Source organism: Poecilia reticulata, chromosome 13 (genome assembly GCF_904066995.2).
Source record: "Poecilia reticulata chromosome 13, P_reticulata-male-v2, whole genome shotgun sequence".
In the NCBI taxonomy this organism is placed as follows: domain Eukaryota; kingdom Metazoa; phylum Chordata; class Actinopteri; order Cyprinodontiformes; family Poeciliidae; genus Poecilia; species Poecilia reticulata.
The window spans coordinates 17,775,976-17,795,327 of NC_088842.1; the positions used below are offsets into that span (position 1 = coordinate 17,775,976).

At 39.9% G+C, this 19,352-nt stretch overlaps 2 protein-coding genes across 3 annotated transcripts in view; one reads left to right on the plus strand and one right to left on the minus strand.

Annotated features, from left to right (window-relative positions):
* Positions 1-19,352, plus strand: part of egfem1 (EGF-like and EMI domain containing 1) — a 46,702-nt gene that overhangs the window by 6,998 nt on the left and 20,352 nt on the right. For both annotated transcript variants that reach the window (XM_008425378.2, XM_081614953.1), the window contains 14 exons: positions 2,869-2,991; positions 4,986-5,108; positions 6,868-6,993; positions 7,220-7,342; positions 8,460-8,582; positions 9,537-9,674; positions 9,766-9,888; positions 10,212-10,334; positions 10,443-10,691; positions 10,817-10,945; positions 13,006-13,134; positions 13,572-13,700; positions 17,597-17,731; positions 18,004-18,138. In XM_008425378.2, the coding sequence (XP_008423600.2) occupies positions 2,869-2,991; positions 4,986-5,108; positions 6,868-6,993; positions 7,220-7,342; positions 8,460-8,582; positions 9,537-9,674; positions 9,766-9,888; positions 10,212-10,334; positions 10,443-10,691; positions 10,817-10,945; positions 13,006-13,134; positions 13,572-13,700; positions 17,597-17,731; positions 18,004-18,138 (1,908 nt within the window). The remainder of the gene's footprint in view (positions 1-2,868; positions 2,992-4,985; positions 5,109-6,867; positions 6,994-7,219; positions 7,343-8,459; positions 8,583-9,536; positions 9,675-9,765; positions 9,889-10,211; positions 10,335-10,442; positions 10,692-10,816; positions 10,946-13,005; positions 13,135-13,571; positions 13,701-17,596; positions 17,732-18,003; positions 18,139-19,352) is intronic.
* Positions 13,734-16,914, minus strand: LOC103474429 (EH domain-containing protein 2-like). The gene is made up of 6 exons (XM_008425377.3): positions 16,585-16,914; positions 16,296-16,472; positions 15,943-16,040; positions 15,126-15,538; positions 14,625-14,789; positions 13,734-14,522 (listed from the first exon to the last, which is right to left on the minus strand). The coding sequence occupies exons 1-6, from the start codon at positions 16,803-16,805 to the stop codon at positions 13,959-13,961; spliced, it is 1,638 nt and encodes a 545-aa protein (XP_008423599.1). The 5' UTR covers positions 16,806-16,914; the 3' UTR covers positions 13,734-13,958.

Below are 19,352 nucleotides of genomic sequence, written 5' to 3' on the forward strand. Positions count from 1 at the left end.
TGACTTACAGTACAAGTGTCTTCACAGTTGCTGAATCTCTATGTTACTTGTGCTGTTGCACGCATGAATGGAAACCTGAGGACAGGTTGCTTTTTTCTCTGTTTTTCCAAACCCTGATTGATTGTTTCCCTGTCTCAACCATGTCAAATTTTGAAGACAATCCAACTTTTGTTTGTTGTTTTATTGTCCACCGGGAGCATTGATGCTGCAGTCGGCATTCCTCTCTGCGGCAGGTTCAGGTCCCAAGTCCTTTTTTCCCTCCTTTTGGTTTGCTTCACAGGGTCTTCTGTTTTCCCCATCAGAGCATGCTGGTGTAATTTTCTTTTCCAAAATGTTCTTTCTAAAGTAACAGCTTAAAGCTGATCATTTTCCTGTAAGAAAGACTTCCAGTTTGTTTGGTAGGCTGTGCATTTTTTTTATTTGTCCTTCTTACTATATCAGTAGATCTTATTAAATGATCAGATGAGGCATCTTATCAGTCAGATTATTGGCAAACAGCAGTGATAACTCAGCTTAGTTATTGGTGTTACAATCATTTTTCTAGTTGAGAAAAGAAAATCAGGTAACAATTGTTTCCTGCCTTTTTAGATTTTCAGAAAGCAAAGAACTGAACGTCATAAATGCTGAAGACTTAAACTAGTAACATGGACCTTCTAGGAAAGTAAAAAGATCCAATTATGTATTTAATATTCACGAGGACAAGCTGAAAAAACATTTGGATTGTTTCTCACAGTGGAAATGTGAGGGGGAAAAAAATCTTGGAAAAGGTTGGGAATACACATTCCCATTGCTTCCTCTCCATCTGGCATTGAAGAATGAGAACATGGAATAGCTTTTAGTATCTCCACACTGCGGTGCTGAGACCCACTGTTCTGTTATTGATCTGGGCTTGTACCTTTTAATGGTTTTACCACAAGGACACTGGACACATGACTGAGGCTCTACTGATTTATTCCACATCCAGGCGCTTCAAATAGTTTCTGAGTAGGCGAAAGAATGTGGGTCCTTGGAGGAACTGGAACCGGGGAGCCACTGCGCTGCAGAGGTCACCGATGTCAGCAGCACCTGATGAGATCTGCAGGAGTCAGGAAAATTCAAGAGTATTTAAAGCTGCCTGAACTTTATGTTACATGATGGGAAACCGTTATCACTCCTACCCATCAAGCAACAGGAGGCCATTTTCATTTTATTGCATTGCATTTTCATCCACAAGTATGACCTGAGAAGTACATTCCAAAAAAAAAATTACAGCACAGTTTTCATGTTTATTTTAAGCATGAAATTAAGGCTACAACTGAAGCATCCTCTTTTAGCAATGACCTTATTTTTTTCTTGTGGCACAATCTTGGAAGGTACAGCATATTCACCTATTAACGTTGATCAGCAACATAAAGTCATTCAGCTTAGGATTCAATGCATCAGGTGTCGATTTCTGATACTCCAACACTCAGGTTTACAAACTTTTTGGAGTTGACTCCAAAATCAAACTCTGAATGGTTTGTTTTCTGTAAAGCATTTCTGGTTTCTACACCATTTTCTTTTTCTTTTTTTTCTTGTTAATCATTTATTTAGAAACAAATATAATAATCTAAATCAATGAGACGATCAGAGTTTTTCAAGTTAGTCTTTTCGTTTATTCTACTACTTACTGCTCAACCCTGCTTATACAGTTAAGAAGTTGGGCGATTGTAGCACAATGTGAGCAAGCACAGAACATGATCATTTCACCCTGAAGACTGTGTTCAGTCTTCAGGGTGAAATGAAGACTGAACACAGTCTTGACTGTGTTCAGTCATCAGCTTGTAAAGAGTAAGATGGTCAACAGGAAGATGCAAAGTAGCAGCAAATAATGCTTCCCTGCTGTGAAAAAAGAAAAAAAAAAGAACAGCAAATAACATGTTCCAATTTAATTCAATGGTCCAGAAAGACAGCTACTGTGCAATAATCCTTTGAACTTTTTATGCGTTGCAAAAACTATCACCAAACGACTCAAACAAACCTGCTTGCCTTTAGAAACTAAGTGTGGGTGTGGCCTGAAAAACAAACATGGCGACCCATCCTTAGCTTCTGAGGTCTTGTAGAATTCAACACATTTTTATCAATCATTGTTTTAAATGATTTATTGTGGTAAATATTCCATACTATTGTACCATGAATATACCACAATATGTTATTAATACACATATAACATTTTGCAACATGCATGCCTTCAATTTCTGAATATGCTGATACAGTTTAGTCTTAATCACAGTCATTTCCAAAGTTATATTTTCATTTGAAATGTAAGACACACTTCCTACTTTTAATTAATGCAAACTTTTTCATATTCAGTGATATTTTTAGAATTATTGCAAAGATGTTTGTCTCAACGAGTGAATTCAAAGACAGTATGTCTAGGCAAAAAGCAGGATGTATCCTAACCGGTTTGCCCTTTTCATGAGTTGAAATAAAACAGAGTGCACCCTTCAGATTAATGTTGAAATACAATTATGGTATTATACGATAGCAAACAGTAAGGAAGATAAGGGCTTAAGTCTTGTACTGCAGCAAAAATGATGAGAAGCCTTGATCAGACACACTTCCTTGTTTGTCAAAACGGGCCATGTGGAAAATTCACAAAGTGTTTGTAGTCTGTTTATAATATCAACAGAAGTTTGCTGAAAGCTTTCAGTCAGCACAGGTAGCAAAACATCTTGTTTAACTTACAGCGGGCCTCTTTCTTCTTTTATTTATCCCAGTCAATAGACTTTAATAATTTACAAAGGACTAATCTGACTCCTAGAATAGGCAAATCAGAACAAGCTGGATGGGAAGTACATGTAGAATGTGCACGGTAAATGAACCTGGCTTTTAATCCTGTCCTTTCAGACATTAATGAATGCGAAGTGGATGAAGGCGGCTGTGAGGGTTACTGCTGCAACACCATTGGGAGCTACTACTGCAAATGCCCTGACGGCAGCAAAGTGGGGCCAGACGGCAAGGCCTGTACCGGTAAGATGGACTGCTAGGGATTTGAATGCAACAAAACCCAAAGATAGAATGTGTTAAATGCTCTCTGCCATTCTTTACGAATATTATTTACTCTTTCTTTTTGAGTAAATACAACATATCCTGTGTGGATATTTTGCAGAAGTTTCTTACTACTGAATTTGTTTTACAAATCTATTTTCAGTCTCTTAAGAAATCCTTAGTGTTATATTTGTCTTTTTTTTGCGCACATAGTCTGAGTTTTCAAGCATATTTTTTGGCTCGCAGGATTTAGATTTCAAATTGTTTCCTATGTGGCACCTTTATGCAGCTTGCATTAACCTCCAATCCCCTGCTTAGTCCACTTGTACGTGCCGTCTCAGCATCTCAGCTTTGACCCTGATGGTGTCACACGACACCATTCAGAACTCATGACCTCTGACCCCCGACACCATCACCGCTGCACTCGGCCCTGCTCCCCCAGGCACTTAGCAGTGAAAAGCTGCCATTGTATCTTTCCCACTAAAATCCTCTCACGTCTGTAGTTTTATGCTTTCAGCATTGTCTACAAGAGCCAAACACACATTCTTTAGTTATTCTAACATTATTTCTAAATAAACTACAAAGCCACTGCAAATTTATTTTAGTACGAGTATTTGAAGTGTGGGTTCCTGGACGTTGTTTCTTCAGGATGTGAGCTTCCAGGAGCTTTTAATCTACATCGACTGTTTTACGCACGTTTCCATGGTGATGCTTGAAACCCACCCCGTTTATGTAAATTACATTCCCTGACTCTGATAATGAAAGCAGTCAGTTTAGGTAGAAGACAACTGTAAGCCTACCAATACATTGCCTTCTACCTAAACTGACAGAGCGTGTTAATCAGAGAAGCAGTCAAGAATCCCACAGTAACTCATGAGGAGCCGCAGAGATTCACTGCTCACAAACTATAATTATTGATCGTGCTCTCTCCTAGGAGATGTAAAAGTGGCCAAATGTGAGTCAGAGGAAAATAGAAAAATAAATGGAGCTAAAAAACAGGGTAATAATCATACTGGGTTACAACTCTATAGAGCTTTAACTTCTGGCAGGTCAGCAACCCAAACCTAAATGCCTCAGTTACACTGCAGGATTTAGATCAAGACTTTAAAATTAGTGATTGCCATCCAATCTGTCTAAGCTTGAGCTAATTTGTGAACAAATTCAAGGAAGTATTAATGCTTATTCAAAGCATCAGAGGTTTCCAGAGAGCTGATAATAATTTTGCTCTCTGTGCACTCAAGTACACTATCATCCACAAAGTTGCATAGTAGGAGATGACAGCCATGACGATGCTTTTGAGGATGTGTTGTTCAGATATGAAGTGAAGTTTGATGGTTCTTCACTATAACATTCAGGTATTTTGTCTTGACAACATATTTCTGTCTCTATGGATCAGAGGCACAAGTCTAACACACATGCAGTCGTTTGTGGCCATCCCAGGAGAATGCATTCAGGAACAAGAGATTTCACACATACTGCACACACAACATGTTAAGCAATCTAATATTGACCCAAAGAAACTTAGTCAGACCAAGTAAATCTTACTTATAGAATAAAACGAGTGTTTTCAAAAAAGAGAGTGTCTTGATGATCAAGATAAAAAATGAATCAAACTTGATTAAAGCTCAGAGGATAAGAATTAAACTTACTGAGGGTTCATTTTGTTGGAGGACTTTAGCTCTGTTTTTTTTGCATGGACAAGATATTTGAACCAAATATCTAATAAGAAAATAAACTAGGTCTCATAAAACAGAGAATCCCTGTCTCCTGTCTGAATTGTATATTTTATGTTTTTGATCATTTAACTCATGATTTCATGTGTTTAAGTGGAACTTTACTCTTTAGTGGTATTTCGTTTTTGTGCTGTTTTACATGAAAATAGACATGCTTCATGAATGCTTTGATTCTTCTATGAAGGCTTGTTAAAAGTATGTCTACAACCAAATGTGTTTTTGATATATACATATTTTTTTCAGATATAAATGAGTGTGATGAGCTCAATGGAGGATGCCAACAAACTTGCGTCAACACGGCAGGTTCTTATCATTGCGAGTGCAGCGAGGGATTCCGTATGCACTCTGATGGTCGAACCTGCATCGGTAAGAAAACGACACTGCAAAAAGGAGTTTTGCGAAAATCACCAGCCTGAAAATCACCAGCCTGAAAATCACCAGCCAAAAAATATTTTGGAAGTGCGATTATTGTTATTAATCTCCAATGTTTGCTGCTGTCCAAAAAATGTGAAACAGACAAATTCTGAACTGGTTTGAAATTAAAATAGCTGTCACGTAATTCAAGTATTAGAAAAATGAGTATCAGGAACCATTCAAGACTAAATCAGATCAGATACTCGCAAATGTTAATTTAAATGATTTTTACTTGATCAAGGAGGGGATGGGATGAGTTAAGAAACTCAGTAAGATCACCTCATTCTCTGACAACAGAAAGTGCCTCACATTCACAGCCTGTGTCTTTGGATAAGCTTGCTCTGTAAAAGCATCTGACGCAATGGCTCTTTGCTATACAACACGGGAAACAATCATTTTCTGCAACGTTAAAGAGTCAGAACAAAGTCACAGCTAGCAAAAGTCATCAAAAGGTTACAATGAAGTTTGTACAGACAAATGTTGCTAGACTGTCTGAAAATGTCAAGGTTAGATGACCATAAAATAAACAATAAATGAGTCATAACATGACCATAACATGGTCATGAGCTTTGGGTCATGACCGAAAGAACGAGATCACGGGTACAAGCGGCCGAAATGAGTTTCCTCCGCAGGGTGGCTGGGCTCTCCCTTAGAGATAGGGTGAGAAGCTCGGTCATCCGGGAGGGACTCAGAGTAGAGCCGCTGCTCCTCCACGTCGAGAGGAGCCAGTTGAGGTGGCTCGGGCATCTGGTCAGGATGCCTCCTGGACGCCTCCCTGGTGAGGTGTTCCAGGCACGTCCCACCGGGAGGAGGCCTCGGGGAAGACCCAGGACACGCTGGAGGGATTACGTCTCTCGGCTGGCCTGGGAACGCCTTGGGATTCCCCCGGAGGAGCTGGAAGAAGTGGCTGGGGAGAGGGAAGTCTGGGCCTCCCTTCTGAAGCTGCTGCCCCCGCGACCCGACCCCGGATAAGCGGAAGAAAATGGATGGATGGATGGATGAGTCATAACAAAAAAAAAATTGTGATCAATAAATGCTAAATGATAATTAGTATGATGAGTAACATAGGTAAATGAATATATGGGGAGATGATTATCAATGTGAATATAAGGTAATAAGTGAAACAGAAGTAACATAAATGTAATGATGTGATAAATAATTATGTAATTATATTAAATGATTAGTAACATAACATTTCTCCAGCAATATGTATTTTATATTTGTAGCAGTAAAAGAAAACTTTTTTTTTTCAGTGTTATAGCTATCCTTAATGCTCAGATTTGTAAGGGAGCCATAGGGGGAACTAATTGTATCTGCTAAAGTAATCAGTCTTTGAATGGTATTTTACTTACAGTTTTACTACCAGTCTTTGTCATCTTGCTTATGGTGAGAACACCCAACAGGCATATGACTAGTATTCCTGTTTGGCATGTCATACAGAAATGGAAATTACCTTAGAGTAACCACTGCAGGAGCACTGAATGTAATTTTCAAGTTTTATGCATTTTCCCTTGTGTTTTCCACAAATATATGAGTTTGAGGTCTGAAGGCTGATTTAGGAAGCTCATAATTTTGCTCTCACCTGTCTTCCTTCATTAGAGAAGTTTTTACTACATTTTCATTTCCACTTGGATAACAGAACCAATGAATGTTTTGCCGTTTTTTTTTTCTTTCTTTCTTACCCGTCATGACTCTGTCTCTGTTTTGCTAGCTGTAAATTCTTGCTCCATTTTGAATGGAGGTTGTGAGCACAAGTGTGTGGACGGGGGAGACGAGGAGTACAAATGTGAGTGCAGAAGGAACTACCAGCTGAAACGAGATGGGAGACACTGTGAATGTAAGTGATCTTGTCAGAAGATATTTCATTGTCGCAAGCAGACAGTTCGTTTGCAGTGCTTTGCAAAAGAACACGTACTCCTTGAATCTTTCATGTTTGTTCATAGTAAAACCATAACTTTAAATCTGTTCTACTTGGGATTTTTCCCCATTTATGAACTGTGAGGTTGTGTATGCCAGCATTATAGACTGTGTGTAAGCTTTGTTTATTTGTTTGTGTTTGTCAGTGAGGGACCCCTGTAAGGAGAGGAATGGAGGCTGTGCACAGTTCTGCAACTCTGAAAGCGGCAAAGCAAATTGCAGCTGCCGTCCTGGTTTTATGTTGTCTGGAGACCAAAAAAACTGTGAAGGTAAGGAAGATCTGTTTACACACATTCACTCAAACACATAAATGCATATTACATTTCATACTTAAAATGCTACAAATCAGAAAAAAACGGAACCAGCTGTTCTACATTACACTGGAGACAATGCCCTATGGCTCATGTAACTAATAACAGTAATGAAGACCTCCACTTCTACTGTCATCCGGCTCTATCAGAACACAAAAAGGCCTCCAGATGTAAACACTCAACAACAACCAGTTTCAAAAATATTCTTCTGGATTTTATAATGACATAGCATCCTGTTTTTATCTGGATAGCCCGGTTTGGATTGCAGTTTCAGACTTTAATCAAACTGTATTCACAAACAAACCGTTTTGTACCCATGCGCCTAATCATTGTGTGTCACTTTATTTCTAGGCCGTTAAAAAAAATCAGGAGATTTGGAAACAATACATGTTAAATCTCACATGTAATTTTATTTAATTAATATTAAACCCCATTTTCATGGACTGAGACTCAGATTCGGGTTAGTTGCCTTATGGATAATCCGACCCCCTGATCCAATAACTCACTGTGACCTGTTGTTGGTAGATCAAACTTATTGGAGAGAAATAACCAAATATCTTTGCAGAGTATGAGTTCATTATAGAAAATGACTTTAAACCACGGGCTGGTCAAAGTGGTTATGAAACGTCCCCCCTGCAGCTATGAATTGATGCAGAGCATGATGAGGCAAAGGATTCCTTTCCATACAAAGAATAGTCAGGTATTGTTCCAAATATTCAGTAAATCTACTCCCTCTGTCACTTCATATGAGCTATCTGTTGAATATTTTGTCTCATTTTTTACTTCTACTTTCATTGCTCCTGCTAGTGCTGGTTAGAATCATGGACTGATTCCAGTAAATTGTTGGTGAAGACGAACACAAATATCAGATTCTTGACTGTCAGCATGTGTTTGTTTTGCTTTGTCTCAAAATCGTCACGGGGCATTCTTCGGTGAATTGTGTGAAGCAAATTGCATTTTGAAAGAATAAGCCTACAAATGTTGACTTCTGTGATGGTTTTCCACTTGGTATGTCTGAGATTAAACATGCATACCTTCACATCCTTATCTACCAGCTGTTGTCTGTCTCCTGTAGACATTGATGAGTGCAGCTCTGGTCATGCAAAGTGTTCCCATGGTTGTGTCAACATGCCGGGCTCCTTCAGATGTGTGTGTCATCCTGGTTTTGAACTCGGTGCCGAAGGCAAGCAGTGCTACCGTAAGTCAAGACACTGGCGCTTTAATATTCCCTGAGAAAATGTAAAAAAGCTTAGAGCTTTGTGTTTGTCTCTTTTCTATTTTCTTAGTTCTTCACAGTAGAAACAGAGAAACGAATCGCAGTAAATGTCTTGTGATATGGAGAGTGCCACTGAGCTAAAATGCTAACTGTTTGAGCTGAAACGTGTTTACAGTGCCTTACAAAAGTATTAATGCTTTTGGACATTTACCATATTTTACCTCAGTAGAGATATAATTCCAGTGTATTTATTTGGGAGTTCATGCGATGGATTATCAATAAATTGTCACGTAGTACTGAAGTGGAAGGAACATGATAAATGGTTTTCAAATTGTTCCACAAATCAAAAACTGAAAAGGACAAATGCGCATACAGGCTAGTAGAGCTGAAGAGATCATGAATAGCAATACTGTAAGAAAACCTGTTAGTGGCAGCAAAAGACTTGAGAGTGAGGCAGAAGCAGAACGTCACTTTCCAGCAAGACAATGATCCTAAACATGCAGCCAGACCTTTTAGTGGAGTAGTTTGAAGCTATTTGTTGAAATAATCCAGTTCAGTCAAGATAGAGACTTAAATCCAATTAAGAATTGGTGGCAAAAAATGCTGAGCTAATCTGAAAAAAGATGAAATACAAATATTATGCACAATTAACTTTTTGCATGTTATTGTACTTCAATTTTGTGTCTCTACTGCTTCTAGAAACAGTTCAGGTGCTTTGAAAAAACATTGAGCTGTTTTCTGGGAATAAGTGAATGGTTTTTTTTTGTTTGTTTGTTTTTTTTCTTTTGGTATCTGGAAAACAAATTGCTTCCAAAATCTCCCCAATCATTAAGTCACAATCAGACCCAAGCAGAGCTCCAAAAGCAAGTTTGGTCATTTGTTGCACATTTTAATTATGGCCGTTTCATGTTGCGGTTTTGGTGCTCCTACCTCCAGGCATTGAGATGGAGATTGTAAATAGCTGTGAGAAGAACAATGGGGGATGCTCTCATCATTGTGAGCATGCCACCAATGGCCCTCTATGCTCCTGTAACCAAGGCTACCAGCTGGACACAGACAGGAGGACCTGTGTAGGTAAGATCTTTGCTATTCTCTGAAGTTTTCCAATTCCAGTTTCTAGTTTGCTGTCTCTCTAGTCAACATTTAAAACATGTTCTTTCCTTAGATAGTGACGAGTGTTTGAGTGTGGAGTCCTGCTGCAGCCACCTCTGTAGAAACTACCCTGGTGGCTATGAGTGCAGCTGCAGAGCAGGCCACAGACTGAGCCCAGATGGCTGCGGCTGCGAAGGTGAGAGTGCAGCAAGATTGTTAGCAGATTAGCCTATCTGGTGTTTTTTTTGTTGTTGTTGTTGTCTTTTTTTTATTTTATAGAACAGCTGGGTTGTAATTCCAATGCATGCTTATTAACTCGTTCAGAAATTAGCCCTTTGAAGGCTACTTCATCCCAGAGAATGGAAAACAGAGCATATTACTCATGAAGTAGCCAAAGTTTACTTAAATGTGCTCCAGATGCATGCTATTGAATTTATGCATAGCAGATTAGCTTCAACCTCAATACTTTGCCTGTGCCATGGCAGGGCCTGTACTTTTAATTCTTTTGTCTTCTTCTAGATATTGATGAGTGCCTGGCAGAGACCTCAGGATGTGAACACTACTGCGTCAACACCTTGGGAACCTATCAGTGCTTTTGCCGAATGGGCTTCCGCTTGGATCTGGATTGGCACGCTTGCATCTGTGAGAAACCAACAGCGTCGTAACCATCAGCGAGCAAAAATGTGACAAATCAAATCAGGTAAATGGAAGTTTTGCTCTTGAGCTTCGCTTTGCCATGCGTGTGTTCAGCTCTGTATGGCGGTGAGCTGCATGAGGAAGAGGAAGATGAGGAAGAGGAAGAGGAGGAAGGGCTGGAGGCCGACAGACTGCCTGACCTGCTGTTTCGAAAGGCTCCTCAGCTCGTGCATTACACAGCAGCCCTGCACGTTCGCCACAGCACTGATGATGATGATGATAGTCGTCATGTTAGTGACCTTGACGAAGAATTAAAGATCCACAGAGAGCACAGGGGAGAGCTGAGACTGGAAAGCTCCATAGGTACAGTAAGAAATGTGAATGATGAGACTTCTGGGGACGTCTGATCAAATCAATACTATTTTATTGCCCCCTCTGTAAATCTACGGACAAGAAAAGTAATTTGGAGTTTACCATTTCCTTTTCAGTGTGCCTAGAGGGCTCCTTTGGGGATGACTGTAGCATGAGCTGTGACGACTGCGTGAACGGAGCATGTAGTGAAAACAAGGACCGATGTGATTGCTCGCCTGGCTGGACAGGAGTTATCTGCAACGAGAGTAAGGGTAGTTTCTTTTCTTTTCTTTCTGGTGTAAACTCCCTATGCTATGTCTGGATAGCATCAGAGTTCTATTTGTTCCATTAGAAAAAAAGTTGGTTCTAGTGCAAAAATTCATCATTCACAACTGCTCCTTCTGTCTGCTGACTGGCCTGGGTGAAATTCACCCAGAGAAATTAAGTTTAATTGGAGTCGAGCGGAATCGCGTAGGAAGGCAACGGTCAGGCTAGTACTCAGAAAACATCTAATAAACACCTGAGATCAATTCTAGTTGTCAAGAAAACTTTCACTTGTACACCAAGTAAGATCCATGTGTATTAAACATGTAAACTTTTGGACATATTTTCAACAAAACAATGTTATCTGTGCAGGTACAATCAAGGCCACAAATATTAATACCCCTAGCTGGTTTAAATTTCATGTAATTTTCTTTCATTTCCAATCTGACGTTTGTTTCACATTGGAAATGAGGCACACAATTATGAAGTAACATTGATTTTCAAAAAGTGTCTAAACATTTATGGTATCAATATTTTAATAAGAAATGACAAGTTGGAAATGATTTATGCAACTGTACAACAATAAAACCCTTCTTATAAGTGCTGAGGAGCTTTTTGAATGTTTCGACTGGCATTTTGACAATTTATCTTTATTGATGTGGTTGAAATGTCTCGTAAGAGGTTCATGTTTGGAAGGTGGGCCTCTCCAAACCTTGACATTATTTCCAATCAGGAGAAACATTTGGATAAATGAAAAGATTAATTTAACTCTGAATCTGCCAAGAGTACAAATAATGTTATGCTAAATGTCTAAATGTTTGTTATGTGACTGATAGCAAAAAAAGCAGGTTTGCAACATAGTTCGACCTGAAATGCTCTTCTTAATCACTAGTTGTCATAATGTAGTTTCCAAAATAAATTCATTATATCTAATTAAATGAATTTAAATTAGAGCTTTTAAAATAATAAAAGCACTTGCAACATTTTACACTCAAGCCATGCTGGATAAATAAAAAAATATTGTAAAAAAAAAAACATCTTTTAACTATGCTTAAATTGAATATACACAGAATTTGCTTGAGAAAATATTTTACCAAGCATGCAAAAATGTTTTACAACCCTAATCAGCTACACTGGCAAGATTAAAGCACATACACTCAGCCTGGTTTTTACGAGCAACATTTCATCATCCAGGTCTGTGGAACGACCTGAAGCATTATTTTTGTTTGTTAGTAAGAGACAAGATAGCTCACAGCATTCATCGATCCAGAGCCATGGATCAACCCCTGTCGTTTTTTTAGAGTGGGAGTCTGGGGTTATTTATGTGCTCCAAAACACAAGGGGACCAGTGAATAAATCTATCCGATGCTGGAGTGTGGCCAGGAGCCACAGCAAGACTACAGCCTGAGGTCAAGGATGTCCATTACTGGGTAAGGAAAGAGATTCCTTTGTTCCGATTCAGGGCGGTGATGAATAGCTGTCTTTGGTCCGAGGCAGAAGGACATAAGGGATAAGTACATTTAGAAGCAATCTGTCTGTCACTTCTTGAAACTTTCTGCTGGTGTTTAGATGCAGACTCAACTATGTTGTATTAAATACTGCATGATCACATTCGTGAACTAGTTGCAATTCTAAATGTACACGTTTCCTTTCCGGCCTCCTCACATCGTATTTCTTGTACCTCGTATTTCTTTATAATTCAGTGCAGGAAATCTCTGCTTGTCTGTCATCACAAGTCATGACGTTTGTGCTTCTTCAGTTTGTCTTAAGCGATCTTCCTGATGGAGACATAAAAGAACCGCGAGGAAAGTGTGAGGTGGAGTTAAAGCGGGCACTGTAGGAATGTTGCTCTTTTAACACATCCTGCTCGTTTGGTTATGACGCCTGTGAGCATAGGAACCTCAGATGAGCACAGGATCAGTCGCTGACCACTTCCTAACATTAAACGTGTTGTAGTTCTTGTTTTATGTTTTCGTGGCAGCAAAGTCTCCTTCTTTTAATCCATTGTTTAGTTTTGCATCTAAAAATAACAAGGATGATTTTTTGCATTGTTTGTCTCCAGCTTGTCATCAGGGGAGCTACGGGAAATCCTGTAACGGCATGTGCCACTGTCTGAATGGAGGCTCATGTGACCCTGTGACTGGGAAGTGTCTCTGCCCTCTCGGGGTAAATGGCCAGTTCTGCGAGGACGGTTTGTATTCTCATATTTTGGAACCACAAAATGCTGAGATTATGTTTTTTTTTTTTTTTTTTTGTTCTGAAGGTTTTGCTGGGATATATTACTGAAAAGCAAATGACATGGCCCATATTATAACTAAAGGGCCATGCCCTTTTTCTTTGTAGTAAAGAAAAAGGGCATGGTGCAAAGATTTTAGTAAAAGTTTTGCACCATACACAAAAAGGACAAAAAGATTTCAGAATTTTCTGGAACCAGAATTTTTTTTGGAAAGTACATAAACAAACTGGGACAGACAGGCGTCAACATACTCTGTCCCAGCTTTTTGAAACTTAATCAAAATCCTTTCCAAATAAACTAACACATAAAAAGTTGATACATAAAATTAAGTCCACTTATGAGTCATCTCTAAATCTAAATCTAACAAGTTCTCTGGCACTGTTTTCACTCAGGTTGCCCGAGGGGCTATTTTGGAAAAAACTGCAGACGAAAGTGCAACTGCCCCAACAAAGGACCCTGCCATCGACTTTATGGAGCCTGCCTCTGCTCTCTGGGATTATATGGTCGTTTCTGCCACCTAGGTTGGTTAGAAAGCGTATTGCAATGACGAAATATTGTAAAACTTAAAATAATACAAATGTTTTTAATAAATTTACCACACTTTATGTTAGAGGACAAAATCTGATAACTGCTCGAATGGACAGTGATAAGTTTATGGATATATAAAACACTGCACTGTTTTATGGGCCCCGCAGTCAGTAACATCAGGTTTGCTTAAAATATTTTGTACAAATTATACATGTAATGTCTCCTCAGTCTTTTTGATTCTGACAAGTAGATTATACTGGTGCATCACTTGATGTGCTAAGCCGCTTCGAGGGCGGAACCAGGTGGGAAGGAAGCTCTCTGGGCAGCCAGTGTCCGTCCAGCTTCCCCTCAATCAGGTGGACTGCCAAAGCAAATTCCTCGTTGTCTAACATCCCATCCCTGTCTACATCTGCCAGTCTCCAGATGTGAGCAAGTACCGAATTGGGCAAATGAGTGGTCGTCATCCACTCTTTGACTTTGGTGCCACTGAGTTTGCCATCGTGTGGACTTAGGTTGTAGAAGATTTCATCATATTTAGGTTTGTATTTCTCCACAGCCCATTCGTCGGAATCCGCTTCGCTGACCTCATCATCTTTGAGCATTTCCTTAAATGGATCTCCCTTGAACTGATCGCGCCGGAACGTTCCCAAAAATTCACCATCCAACACGGCAGGTAGCGATTTCTTCCTTTGCTCTTGCTGCTGGAATAAAGGAACCAGACTGGCTATGTCAGTGGTTAGCAGTTTGTTCAAGGAGTTCATCAGGCTCGTCTTCAGAGTCTTGAACTTTGAAAAATCTTGACCCAAAAGCTTTTCCTGAAAATGGATGCAAACTTGTGAGAATTCACTAAAGGCAATAAGACAGAAAAATCACGCGAAACTTTTCATTCATGCAAACGTCAGAGAGAATTGTTTGACCTGCATCTTGTTGCAGTCAGGAAAGTCACCAGCTGGGACTCGATGCTGCTGCTGAATCTTGGTGAAAATAACAGGAAGCTCATAGATCAGGTTGTGCTTCTTGCTTTCTCTGCAAAATATTGTTGGCATCTCCTGCTTTAGATGGCTAACAATGTGTGCATGAGCCTAAGAAAGGAGCAAATGAGAAGGTTATGTGCACTTATTGTGAGCATAAATGTTACATTAACTTTAAAGTCACTGTTTTGTTCATCATGAACTGAAAACAAACTTCTTCAGTCTTTGTTGAGCACATAGAAAATGGTGGACTCGGTTTTATTTACTGTGGATTTCCTGTCATCTAAATAGACAAAAAAGTTTAATTTACAGTGACAAATACATATATATGTTTACCTCCACTTGTATCAGAATAAATGTAGTCATAACGGCATGAAAACTTCTGGTCACCTTAACACCAGGTGAGTTTATAAATATCAACCTTAAAATACGAGTGAGTATTTTTACCCTGACTAAACGTGCTCTCTTCACCAGGTCGTTCAGCTTTCTCACTGCGGCATTGCGTGGTAGGTTCCTTATGTCCGTTAGCAGATCCTCTTCCTCCAGCTCTATCAGGTTGTAGTGGTAGCACCTCTGCCTCGGCTCTGACCAGAACGACCCGATGTAAATCCGCAAGATTTCGGGGGTTCGGAACACTTTCCCCAGCGACCACATGAGGGCGCCATACACTCTCATGAGCTGTTGCGAGTCCACCCTGTCAGCTTTGTTGAGAACCACGCGCAGCTTGTCCTCGTAGCCGTACAGAGCTCCAAAGGCCCTGGTGAGCTCATCGGAGAACTCCAGTTTGTGTGCGTCGAATAGCAGGATGATTCGATCCACACGCTCTGCAAACCAGCGCAGTACTGCTTGGAAGTCATAGCCTTAGGATAAGGAAGAAAAACACAAGGTTTTCATTAGCGTAGCTAATGGGGAAAGCCATGCAGCCTTACAGCGTGGAGGAGCAAGCAGCAGGTCCCAGTGGTCCCCACTGGTTTCTAGCCATTACTGTTACACCCACAGAAAAATGTGTCTATAAAACAAAGCAACGGCTGCACAGTTACTCCCTGCTTGTCTCCTCACTAACGTCTTTCATCTGCGTTGCCTCTGACATCAGCTGAGTGATTTATGATGGGCCGGTCTTTTCTACTTGATCGCCGTTTCTATGACCGTACTCCTAAAGGAATCTTAAAGCCGCAGTGTTGTCCATCCACCCTGTACTGTGCGTGTGAGCATTTCTGGGGGAATAGTGATTTGTTCCACCAATGCTGAAAACAGTCTGTCTCACCTCGGCTAAGTTTTCGCTTAGCAGCAGTCAAGATCCCAGGTGTGTCAATTATGCTGATCCTCTCGAGGACTGGATTTGGCATCTGCACACACTGGAATCTGCAAAGAGAAAAAAATCCATTTGAATTTGGTGTTACATCTTAGTTCACTGGTCTCCAAACAAGCACTGGAGAGAGGCACCAGTGCTCCTGTGACTCTGCATGGGAACATGGGTACATAGGTTGGATTGATGTTTGGATATCAGTGATGATAAATAATTGGTGATAAATCATTATTGAGAACTTCCAAAATATCTGGACAAATAGAGATGTCTTGTTCTTAACCTTCTTCTCTCTTAGGCTTTGTCTTTCTTACCTGTTCAGGAAAGAATTTCCGAAAGGGTCAAGGTTGCGAAAGGGTTTCTTGGGATCCACCGTGATGGCGTTCCCAGGGGTGACTCGCTCCTCTTCTCCGTACATGAGTGCAGTGAAGCAGTCAGTGGTCGGCTCTGGCCCAACTCTGCTGCCAGGGAACTCTTCCTCGAGCAAATACCTGCAAATTCAGCAGACATAGCCTGCTACCAACATCTGCCTTGGACAGAACACCCGCAGCCTGCTTAAGACGGTTGACCTGTTTTACTTGTACTTTTTGTTTTGAGGCTTACCTGATGAAAGTCGTCTTTCCCGTCGAGTACTGACCCATTACCAGAACCATCGGCTTGTTGTCAAAGTCTGCATCCTCATAACTTGGGGAATGAAAGTGATGAAAGGAGTAGTGCTTCTCAATAGGCAGCAGCCTCTTGTAGTAAAGATTCTTCAGCTCTTCTGTCACAACGTTAACATCTCCCAGTGTTTTCGGGCTGCTCCAGAACCTCCGGATAGACATGTTGAGAAAGTTTCCCCTGTTCTCTTCGTGAGGTGGACGTTCTTCAGAGTTTAAAGACCAAACTGGAGGAGCGAGCGCACACAAGGAGTATGATCAGAATCCTCCAGCTGTCTGCTCCATCCTGCAAGTGGGGACACTGGGAGGGAGGAGAGGGTGTAACCGGAGGCTGCAGCTGCACCTAACATGAAGCCAGTGGTGGAGAGGGACTGGGTGGAGTGCAGTCCAGTGTTTGTTGTTAAGTAGGGACTATCTTGGCAGGATTCAACTGTAGTGATTAGGGGCATAGCAGTTCATCTGTACTCACAGTCATATATTTGGTAGCATGTTGCTGTATGTGTGAGGAACCCTGAGTTTAAGCAAGAAAATGTTGTCAATGGCTTCATTACATTAAGCAGTTTATGGCTTAAGACGCTGCAGAAAATACTGAAATAGACACTCAAACGTAAGTGGTAACTGGGAGTTTGCACAAAGTTCAGTTAATGGTGTTAAAATTTGCTTGACTAAGACAAACAGAAATCTAATGTTATGATAACATAGCCATGTTTGTTCTGCTCATTCAAAGTGAAAGTTGATCATTCAGGTTTCCTTTCTGCATATTTCTTTGATTATCCTTTCAACTTAAGCAAACAGAAGCGGCCAACATATTTAGTTTTTGTTACAGAACATAAATACAGTGAGCTGTATGCTTTCTTTACTCAGGCACCGATTTGAGGACATTCTTTATTGCACCTCCTCTGAATTCATGCTTTTTGGTTCATGTCTTCTTTTCAACAACCCCGTCCGTCCCTCAGCTTGTCCCAAGTGGACCCACGGAGCAGGCTGTTCCAAGGAATGCAAATGTGTCCAAGAGCAATCCAGCGGCTGTGACCCAAAAACAGGAAGCTGTTTCTGCAAGCCTGCATATCACGGTCTGCTCTGTGAGAAAGGTATAGCTGCTTTACTCACTGCTACCTAAAATTTATGCACTTGCAAACAGTTTTAGTTTGAATTTGTCAGATTTTGCTTTATTGTGATAAACTAATCTGTTTTTGACACAAGTCACTTGGGGAAAATACATTTTCATCGATGCGGTTTACTTTGAAATGCATCTTTTCCAATAGTGTCCCATAAAAGAGTTTAAAAAAATCAGGGTGAAAGCCGAGCTGAGTTGAATAACATGATTGTTTTCTGCATTTTGCTTGTCCGTCTCCCAATGCAGAATGCGATCCAGGCTTCTTTGGTGCCGGCTGTGAGCAGTCATGTGATTGTCCAGGTGGAGGGTCATGTGACCCTAAGACCGGAGTGTGCAGCCAAAGATGTCCTGCTGGGCTTCAGGGGGACCAGTGTCAACTGGGTGAGACAAAATATTGTTATTATATATAAAAAAGGCTGATCTTACATATAACAAAGTGCAGAAATGTGACATTAAATCACTTTGATTTAACCTATTCTATTATACAGGCCTTGCATGCAGACATATATTGCCATGTGAAGATATTGTTTTTATCCAGAACCTTGAAAAAGTATTGACATATTCAGGTTTTTTTTTTACATTTTGCTACATTACAACCACAAACTTCCTTGTGTTTTATTTAAATTTAATATGATAGACCAGCACAGATGAAATGCTAATTGAATAAATGCAAATAAAGATCTGAAAAGTGTGCTTTTGTGTTCACTTTTACTTTGATATATTTTCATAAAATTTAGTGCAACTAGTTAGTTTCAGAAATCACCCAGCAAGTAAAAGAGTCCATCTGTGTCTAATTTGTTGTCAGTATAAAACCAGATGTTCTGTGAAGGCCTCAGAGGTTTGCTAGAGAACATTAGTGAACAAACAACATGATGAAGACCAAGGAACACAATAGGCCAAGCAAAAAAAATATGGTGACTGACAAAATACTCGTGAAAAATGTAGTACGATACGGTAAACACACTGTCACATGTACAATGGAGTTCTTTATATTAAAGCATATTCAGATGCTTCAATATAAACCATATGAATGTGCTTTATATTATGGCAAAGTCCAGACCTAAAGATCAAAAAAATCTGAGACAAGACTTTGAAACTGAGCTTCACAGACGATCACCCACCCCGTCTCATCAAACTTGAGAGCTATTTTGCAAAGAATAAGAAGAATCGGTAGACATTTGAATGCATGTAGAAAGCACTTAGAGACGCAGCCGTGAATAACATCAGCTACAAATAAAAGGCGTTTTCACAAGGTATTGACTGAGATGGCCTGGACTTTAAGGCACGCTACACTTTTCACATTTAAAGAAAAAAAAAAAAAATTTTGGAAACCACAAATCCTTTTCTTTCCGCTTCACAATTCTGCCTTGCTTTATGTTGTGTTATCTAACATGTGAATTGTGAAATCCTTGTAAATTATTTTGAGACTTCTTAAAATGTGCCAAAATAAGACAACTTTATGAAAATGAATACTTTGAAGAGATATTATGCCTCATGTATTTGCACACACGATCACAAATTGACGTAAATTCTTATCAATGATTTTCATAATTTTTCTGATTATTTTTTATTAATGCTGATCCTGTTGATTAATA